The sequence below is a fragment of the Podarcis vaucheri genome (assembly GCF_965113315.1).
Source record: "Podarcis vaucheri genome assembly, chromosome: 1".
In the NCBI taxonomy this organism is placed as follows: domain Eukaryota; kingdom Metazoa; phylum Chordata; class Lepidosauria; order Squamata; family Lacertidae; genus Podarcis; species Podarcis vaucheri.
Genome location: NC_138759.1, coordinates 102,941,242 through 102,951,024, shown reverse-complemented (window position 1 = coordinate 102,951,024; position 9,783 = coordinate 102,941,242). Strand labels below are relative to the sequence as shown.

Below are 9,783 nucleotides of genomic sequence, written 5' to 3'. Positions count from 1 at the left end.
TTCTCCTCCTCCTCCTCCTCCTTCTCTCTCTCTCTCTCTCTCTCTCTCTCACACACACACACACACCCCTTCCATCCAGACAAGCAGGATATATTATTACAATTGAAGAACACCTTCCATCCAGTCATGGAGTATGGCCAGTGCATGGTGTGGCCTGGGAGGAAGAGATGTGGCCTGAGGAGAGTGCCAAGGGCCAGACAGAGGCCTGTAAGGCTGCATGCTAGGAAGACAGGTGTCCATACTTTTTTCTGTACTATATGATTATGCCTTAATAAATGCCCATCTCTCTGGCTAGTTCACATTTTACAAACAATGAATGAAAGTTGTTGCAATAAGTTAGGGGGATGTACTGAATCAAATGACTATTTTTTTTGGAAGGGGGGACCACCTCCTTCTTCTGAGGCCCAGTGGCCGGAGAGCACTTACCCTGCCAAGGACACCCCCCCACACACACACACTGGTATGCCTGTAGATGCTGCTGGTGGTGTGCCAATGATAAGGTCAGAAATGAAGCACTTTGAGGGCAGGCGTGAGTACATCATGGATGCACAGAGTCATAAGCTGCCTTGTTTTCCCAACTCTCTCCTAAACAGGCCCTGAACTATTAATTTCCTCCCATGACAATCTGTGCTTGCCCTGGCTTCTCCCCTCACCTCAAGAGGATGTCTCTCTTTTAGCCATGCTTTATGTCAGCCCAAGATTCAATTTCTGGCATGAGCACTGCAGTTCGGCTGATACTCTGAACATTCTTATGTCCAATTCTTTCCGGGGGAAAAATGGAAGTTCAGTGAGTCTGTACACACTTTTTGGACACAATATTATTGATTTGTCTTGTAAACTGCTTTGAGGGTTGGTTCCCAATCAAGCAGTATATACATTTTATGACCTATCTACAAATAAATAGGTAATTTAACAATCTCTTGGTGTCAGAATATGATTCCAGCCACAAAATCACCCCCTCCCTCTAGTCGATACTAAACGTTGCCAAGAATGACAGAACCATCCACATGTTCAGCAAGAAGGTAATCATGCCATGCATCACCAACCCTGAGACATCTTACAACTGGACACATGTATCCTAAAGTTTTACTTCTTTCTCTTAAATTGTTCTGACTGGCTCCTGCTTGGTGTCTCTTTCTTCATTCTCACCGTTCTGTACTAATGTTGTGGTTGCTTCAGCAATAGCTTAGTCCTTTTTCACTTGTGGATTCTGCATATCTTACCCATTAATCCTGGTGCTTGTAGTTGTTTAATGAAGCAGCAGCATCCTTGTACATTTATTTTCCTTGATGATCATTTTAAAACACAGCTTCAACTGCTTAACAACATAGTAGGCTGAGAAACGGTGTTGAACAATGACATTGTAATTCCTGACTATTAGATTTGATACTTGAGACATATCTCTCATACACAGCAGATTTATGCATTAATCCTATATTGGGGGGGGGGGTTTAATTGCTCAAAATATTTGCTTCTAGATCTGCATTTTCACACATTTTATTTACATGGTTTATTTTTCATTTTATGAACAAATCGATAGCCAGGCGGACTCTTTTACCACACTGGATTAGTTTTATTTATTCTCTTTGAACTTGATTAAAAAGCTGTCAAACATAAGTCTACATTTTATCAGCGGAATACTTTTACAAAACAGGGTAGGGGATGTGTATAGCTGGAAACATACATTTCAGAATAAAACAATATTTGATATATTCTAGACAGTTACCCTTTTGTTTATCCATGACAACTGAAACTAACCATCAAATGTATAAATTGATTCAAGTCTAGCCAAGTAATCCTAAGGGCATATGAAAAGGCTTTAAAAAAAGTTCTTTCTAGATGAATTTAATGCAGTTCACCAATAAAGCATCTTCGGGAGCATAATAAAAATTTCTACAAAACATGACATAGCTGGGGAAAGAGCAAAGTCGGATAAAGTGTTGGAAAATTCAAAATGGATGTTGCATTCAAAATGAGCAATTGGGTAACTTGATGCACTGCTGCTGTTGCATTTGAAACAATGAGACTCAGGGATTAATTTCATTCTTAAGTTAGCAAATGAAACATTTACAGCACCCCCAACCTATGATGATTTAGGCTGAGTTTTTGTTATAGGCCTATGTGAAAATCTATGACCATGTTTTAAACCTGTAGCTTTCATCATTCAACGTGATGTTTTCCACACAAAATTATTTTGAGTGTACATACCTGTTATTAAGTGATAGACTGCATCACTACACCAATTTAATTGTTCCAAAAGCCAATTTAAACCCATTAACCTCCAACCCTGCTTGTCTGGAAGTGCCATTGCATATGCCTCTAAGCTATCTTTCATCTGGATTTGGCGAAATTGTCAAATCCCAGCTGTAAAATGAAGGCATACAAAATGGCAAAGCCCTGGGGGCGGAGTATGATTCATTCAAAGGGTTAATGCTGAGTATATATAAGCAAATATTGACAATGTATTTTTATTCCAATGTTTGGAAATTTAAAGACAAAATTGTCATTAAGTTTTCACAAAACGAGGCATCTGTCACTTGAGGGGAAAAGAAATGTTTCAGAAAGATGTTTACAGAAATGTAAAAATATTAGATTCAAAGACAGATGTGAATATATTCAGTAACACTCCCTGTCTGTCAGTCTTTCTCGCAGTTGAAGATCTTGGTGTACTCGCTTAACATTAGCTCAACAATCTGGTTTTGGTATAGCATGTTCACTGCCATGGAGCCTGTCTCCTTTTCAGGCCGAAGGAGTGTCGGTCCAAAAACAATCCCCAAACTCTGCTGTGACATAAGATTCACGTTCTCCTTGGCTGCTATCCTGGTGGCAAAAAAAGAAAGGAATTGGTTAAAAAATGAATTCAACTAAAAGAAAAAAAAACTTCACTAAACAGAAAATGCAGTGGCGCTCTCATTTTTCAGTGGTGCTTCAATTATAACTGAAATCTTGATTTAATTATTAGAGAGAATGAAATAGAAGTGAGAAAAAAAATTGAAATGTTGGCAATATGATGAAAAAGGTCCATCTTATGGTGGAAATGATATTTTTGGATCCAAGATAGTGGATAAACTCTATATTATTTCCTCTTAACAGGCACTGGAGCCCTTTCTTCGTATTCTCCTTGGTGGTATGTTGAAACACGTTTCTTCTCCTTAATGTCCTTCATGGTCTTTGTCCTGTGGGAGCAGATCACTGTAACATTACCGTATTTTTTGCTCCATAAGACGCACCTAGTTTTTAGAAGGGGAAAGCAAGAAGAAAAAAAATTCCGTGCAGAGCATGTAAGCGGCTCTCACTTTTCTTGCTCCCATGCGTCCCTCCTCCCACTTTGCTGGGAAGCCAGCAGAACAAGAGTGATAGCTGCGCAGCGGCTCTTGCTCTGCTGGCTTCACAGCAAGCGACAGATGGCAGCCATGGCTCTGGCTGCGGAGGCATCCCTCAGCTCGCGACTGCAGCGGTAGCAGAGGGATCCCTCTGCTGCCCAGTGCATTCGCTCCATAAGACACACAGACATTTCCCCTTACTTTTTAGGAGGAAAAAAGTGTGTCTTACGGAGCGAAAAATATGGTCGGCAATTGTCTAGACATGACTTATGACCACATGCTGGTTTATAAACCAACATCAAGCCAGAGCTTTAATCCAGAGCCACTTCTTCATGTCCCCGGTCTTTGCCTCTGCTGGGCCACCTTTCATAGAGAGCCTGAAGCTGCAGGTGGACTGGGCCCAGCCCTGCACCCAGATCAAGTGGTGGGGGAGCTGCAGGGCAAACATAGTTTTACTGTTGAGGGGGATGCCACCCAGCACAGAGCTGCAATAAGTTGGGTCCCAAAACCAGGATGTACATTTTCCCAGATGTGCTCCTGCATGAGTCATGTGACTCATGGAACCAAAAACAAACACTTTTTTTTCAGGGCGAGATTGCAGCACCTGAAATGGCTGCCATACTTTCTCACACGAAAAAAACGTTTTTACCAGGATACTTGTGGGGTATGGAATTGTAATTGTTTCAATGAATTCATTGTTGGAGTTATTTGTATGTTAGCTGTGTTTGATATTACAGTGTCAATGGTTTCCCCCACAGTGCTGTTGGTATTATTGTGAGCTGCCTTGAGCTCAACATTTGTTGTTGTAAAACAGTAATACAAATATTAAATCACCAGGTGTTTGGGGAATGCTTGTTATAGTGTTACTGATGTACCCCCACCCCCATGTGGCCACAGTAGTGACAATAACACAACTCACTGCCATCTTCACTTGGCCTCCTGGGAGATATTTTAACATTGGGTGGGTAACAGTGTGTGTTTCAAATGAGATTGCATTCTGTGTAAATTAAGATGGTGGTAGGCCTTGACTCCCATCAAAAGTGGTACCACTGTTCACCCACTACTAAAACGCCATCCTGGACCCACCTAGTGCTAGGTCTGGCCTGTATGCTGCTTACTACCCCATGGGTGTTCCAAAATTCATGTAGAGTGCTAAATTCAATGGGGGGCTGGGCTTCTAGATGGTGTTTTGAGCCCAGTACAGTGGGGCCCCGCAAGACGAACGCCTCGCGAGACGAAAAACTCGCAAAACGAAAGGTTTTTTCGTTTTGGAGTTGCCTCGCAAGACGAATTTCCCTATGGGCTTGCTTCGCAAAACGAAGCTTGCCTCGCAAGCTCAGGGGACAGCGGGAGCTGCCTCTTTTGAAGCAAGGGGCAGCGGGGAGAAGCTATCTTCTCCCCGCAGCCCCTTGCTTCAAAAGAGGGGACAGAGCGGCGCTTCCCCTCTGTCCCTGGACGGTCTCCATAGGAACGCATTGATTGATTTTCAATGCATTCCTATGGGAAACCGTGCTTCGCAAGACGAAAAACTCGCAAGAAGAAAAAACTTGCGGAACGAATTAATTTCGTCTTGCGAGGCACCACTGTATGTTATTTGCAGTCACGTTGTCTTCTAGGTGATGCAATATGACCATTACAGTGTCACAGAATTTTTCTTTTCTTTTTACATTCTCCTCTTGAAAAGTGTTAACATTTGAATTGGCCCCAAACAGCAATAACTTACAGTGTGAATGATTGCTGATAAACGATTGTTAGCACAGTTCAAGCAGCAAGGCTTTCAAGAGTTCTCAAGACAAAAAGCAAGACAATTCCGTTTAAATGGTAGGGTTTAAAAGACAACCTTCAGTAATGCAACCTAAGACATTTTGGACACCCTTACATTTATAACTAAGAGCTGACCGCTCAGTTTTATTTCTCATCCATTCTGCCTGTGGTACAAGAAACATGCCCTCCCCTACAAATTTCTCTGCAAGGCATCTTATTGAAGAGACATCATAAATGGACACTTTTCAAACAAAAATTCCAGAGAAATCAGTATAGCTACCACCTTGCAGCAAGTCAGGGAGGGCCTGGCCTTTAGATTCACCAGCTGCTTATGAACTGCACTCCACACTGTGACAGTGCCATTCTAATACGTCTGTCACGCTCCACTGAGCAGCTTCAACTTCATATAGAGATGTTTTATTTAAACTATGTATGTAAGGTTGCTGGAGTTGAAAGAGTTTACTACGAAAATGTTATGAATGCACATATATCACTAGCAAAGAATGGGCCTAAGGCTGCAATGCTATGCACTCTTACCAGGGAGTAACTCCCATTGAACTCTGTTGGTCTTACACTGTAAATGTAAGCATAAACTATTCCACTGAAAGGCTTTATTTTAATGACACTTCTTGATCTTTAAAAATAATTTATTGTTCTACTAAGGGAACACGGATGACAAATGGTATCTACAAGATGGCAACCTGAAACTGTCTGTTTCTGCTAACCTACCAGAAAGGCTGTATAAAAGATAGATTTCTTTCTGCCCTGAACTCTGTTTTCTAGTTTAGAAGCTGCTGCAAAATGGCAATAGAAGAAGGGGGAAGAGGAAAAGAATGATGTATCATCTGTTCCATGCCTTAGAGAAAGGTCTCATCAAATCAGTGGGTGGGGTCATGTAGTGAGCACTGCCTTGTGATGGAAGCCTGCCAGTCTTCCAGTTTACCACATTCCCTCAACGCACGAACTCATTTAAGGCTTAAATTTTTTTTAAAAAATCAGTAATGCTTCCTATTTATATGTGACTTTTACTAGAGTACAGTCTCATGCCTGTAGCCTTGGTGTCCATTACAAAAAACACACTCCATATGGCACTAATCAGACGGGCTTAATTAATAGTTTCTTAAAATATAACATCTTTATCATAAATGAAATGGAGGCTTCACAAACGATTGTGTGGAGTATGGTAATATTAACTCTGCTCTGCTAATCCGGGTACAGGTTGAAGATGTAACCAATTGGAAAGAAATGGTGCCCTCTTTTTGTACTGCTTGCACCTGCCACTTTCCAATATGCAGGCAAGTCTTTGTGTTGGGGGCAGGGGAAGTGCATACTACTCCTGTGTAGTGCAGGAATGTTTATTACAGTCAACTAACCATTAATACAAAATCATGGGCTTGGTAAAAAAACTAAAGAACTGACAATTGTAATAGATCTGAGAGAGATGCTAATGTTTTAAAACATTGGCACCACCAAGAAAAAATTCTCAAGAGGGGTTTCAAAGAACCACCTGAAAACTGTTTTACAAGAAGACAAGATTATATCTTTTCTTACCTAAGACATGCACAACCATTTTCACCTCAGTGGGATTACAGGTACAATACGTAGCTTTAAAAGGATGTATAGCAAGGAATAGCAACTGGGATATCCCAAAGTTCAGTCCTTCTGGATTTCAGTGCTGCAGGAAATTTCCAAAATAACGAAACAGGTAATAGAAGCAACTCCAGAACTAGCCCTATCTTCCACGACAACAACACCACACACAAACATGACTAGGAACTCATAAGTCACTTACTTGCATCAGCTACAACAAACGTTAACCAGAACTGGGGTAAAAGGTAAAGGTAAAAGACCCCTGGATGGTTAAGTCCAATCAAAGATGACTATGGGGTTGTGGCACTCATCTCACTTTCAGGCTGAGGGAGCCAGTGTTTGTCCACAGACCACTGTCACAGAAACGCCATTTGCCTTCCCGACTATTTATCTACTTGCACTGGAGTGCTTCCGAACTGCTAGGTTGGCAGGAGCTGGGACAGAGCAACAGGAGCTCACTCCGTCACAGAGATTCGAACCACTGACCTTCTGAACAGCAAGCCCAAGAGGCTCAGTGGTTTAGACCACAGTGCCACCTGAGTCCCTGCAGACACTAAAAAGACCTATCAGGAGGGAACATAGACCACTGGTATGAAAATGTAAGGGGAAACCGCCCTACTAGAAAAGTTAACCAACAAACTCAAACTACCACAGGAACAAGCAGAGGAGGACACCTTCACCCTGGTATGGTTCCCCTTTATCACATGCACAACAGGAAAATGACCTATTCAGCTTACAAATCAATATGGCTAACCTGACCCAACAACCTACTCCCCCTACACACAAACAAGCCACACTGCAATTAACTGAATGAAACCAACCAAGCTCAGGACACCCTAACCTCTCAAATTATCTATAAAAATAAATAAATCCATAAAGGACCTACCTATGTGATGCTGACGCAAACACCAACACTAATAATAGGCAATAAAATGAAAGAACAATATCCCATTTCTTTCCCCCCAAATGCAAGATCTCTATGACGAAAGTGTCTCAAACAGTCTATGAATTGAAAGTGGAAACAATATGTGTACCTTTCCCTGTTTCTCGTGTAACACAAAAAACTTTAATAAAAACTATTTTCTAAAAAACAGAACGTATAACAAATCTGCCATGTGAAAATCTGAATGTGTCTCCCCGCCACCCCGTCTTGGGAACATGAGGGAAGCTGTACATGAACCTGCTGGTATCAGACCTACCTGCCACCTGAGGTAGGTCAGGTGAAAAGAGAGGCCTTTTGTGTTGTGATATCCAAAACAAGACTTGCAATGCCCTCTCATAAGAATGTTGACTCCCCCTTCCGCTTCATGGCTGTATAGCAGAAATCTCTTATACTTTAAGGAATGATTTTTTAAGCTATCACTGAATATTACAGCATCAACTTCCTGGCAAGTTCACCTTGATGGATTTGGGTTCACAAATATCTCACCCACTCATACAACCATTGGGCACCTCATAGTTGCAGGGAGGAAATGGAAGAAGAAGAAGAAGAAGAAGAAGAAGAAGAAGAAGAGTAGTAGTAGTAGTAGTAGTAGTAGTTTGGATTTGTTATCCCGCTTTATCAATACCCGAAGGAGTCTCAAAGCGGCTAACATTCTCCTTTCCCTTCCTCCCCCACAACAAACACTCTGTGAGGTGAGTGGGGCTGAGAGACTTCAGAGAAGTGTGACTAGCCCAAGGTCACCCAGCAGCTGCATGTGGAGGAACAGGGAAGCGAACCTGGTTCACCAGATTACAAGTCCACCGCTTTTAACCACTATACCACACTGGCTTGTCAACCTATGATGAACCATTTGTCGTCATTAGCTGTGAAGATTTCAACTCCTTTAGCCAACACATGGCTAAAACCTGAATTCTGCACATAGCAGGAGGCCTAGATAATCAGTTTCCTCCTTAAGTGGAAGTCTTTATTATGGCCAAGTTCCAAAATGGTCATTTACTCTCATCTAAAGGGTTACACTGTCCTGACCAGAATCACCAGAGGCAAGTGATCCACATGAGAGGCCCCGTCTTATATACACACCAAGCTAAAGAGGATGGTAGACTAGATCCTTTTCCCATGAAATAGAATTTTTCTAACTGCAAAGTGTTTTATGATGCAGGGGAGGGGCTTCAGTCATTTGATTTTCATCTCTTTATGAAGTAATGCAGTCTACAGTAGGGCACAAATAGAGCCCTTAAATATATTTGATACCATATATTTAGTTTGTTCTTCAATCCAATGAGATACTTTGCCACCTCAACTTTTCCTGGGGAGATCATCTAAGACCTCTAGCTTGCCAGGCACCATCACCACTGGAGGCATTTATCATGCTCTGTATTACTTAACAATGTTCCATATTAGCCTGTCACTGCTAGACATATCTACATGCAGATAAGTATTTTAGAAGTTCTTACCCTCTGCTTGGACTTTTGTTTTATTTATTTAAAAGAGTTTTAAGTCTAGTTTCCGAGAGAAATGGCAGGTATTAAGATTCTTGGTCACAGTGACTTTTCTGTACGTTTTCCGGTAAGTTGGGCATTAGGGGTTGAGAAGTAATCTAAGCTTGAAATAAAATCTCATTTGCAAATATATAATAATGCCAGTTAAATGCATTGTAGGCACAAATATATCTGACAGGAAAAGTATGATCGCCAAATGGGCTGTAATATTTGGACCTCCTATCAATCCTTAAGTTGCTATTAATGGCACAGGATCTCTTTGAAAGCCAGACGTTGTTTTCTTTATGTGGGAAGAAGTTCAACATTCATACCTTAGCTGTGCCAAATGTTCTGGAAAATAACCTAGTTGTAAGATGTCCTGCCCTACAAAATGATAGTGTTAAGTAAGCAAGTTAATATGTTACTAGAGGCACAGCCTATTGCAGAACCAAACATGCAGAAACAAATAAAGGACATTTAAGAAAAGATGTAACATTTTCTGAATTTGTACCAAAAATAAAATACACAATTCAAAACAGCTAGAGAGCAAACCTATTAATCATCCTAAAAATACACCTACCATGCTAACCATTTTTTAAAATGCAATTTATTCTGTATAAATCACAGTAAGTTTAAAATAGCATTTGCTTTCCAAGCTACTCAGTCCCTACTTTTGCTGGCTTCC

At 41.2% G+C, this 9,783-nt stretch overlaps 1 protein-coding gene across 15 annotated transcripts in view; it reads right to left on the bottom strand.

The window, feature by feature from the left end:
* Window positions 1–1,552: 1,552 nt before the first annotated feature.
* The window catches only part of ARHGAP15 (Rho GTPase activating protein 15), a 376,884-nt gene continuing 368,653 nt past the window's right edge, over window positions 1,553–9,783 (bottom strand). For all 15 annotated transcript variants that reach the window (XM_082198904.1, XM_082198913.1, XM_082198906.1 and 12 more), the window contains one exon: window positions 1,553–2,820. In XM_082198904.1, coding sequence (XP_082055030.1) covers window positions 2,637–2,820 — 184 coding nt within the window. In that variant the 3' untranslated portion in view covers window positions 1,553–2,636. The remainder of the gene's footprint in view (window positions 2,821–9,783) is intronic.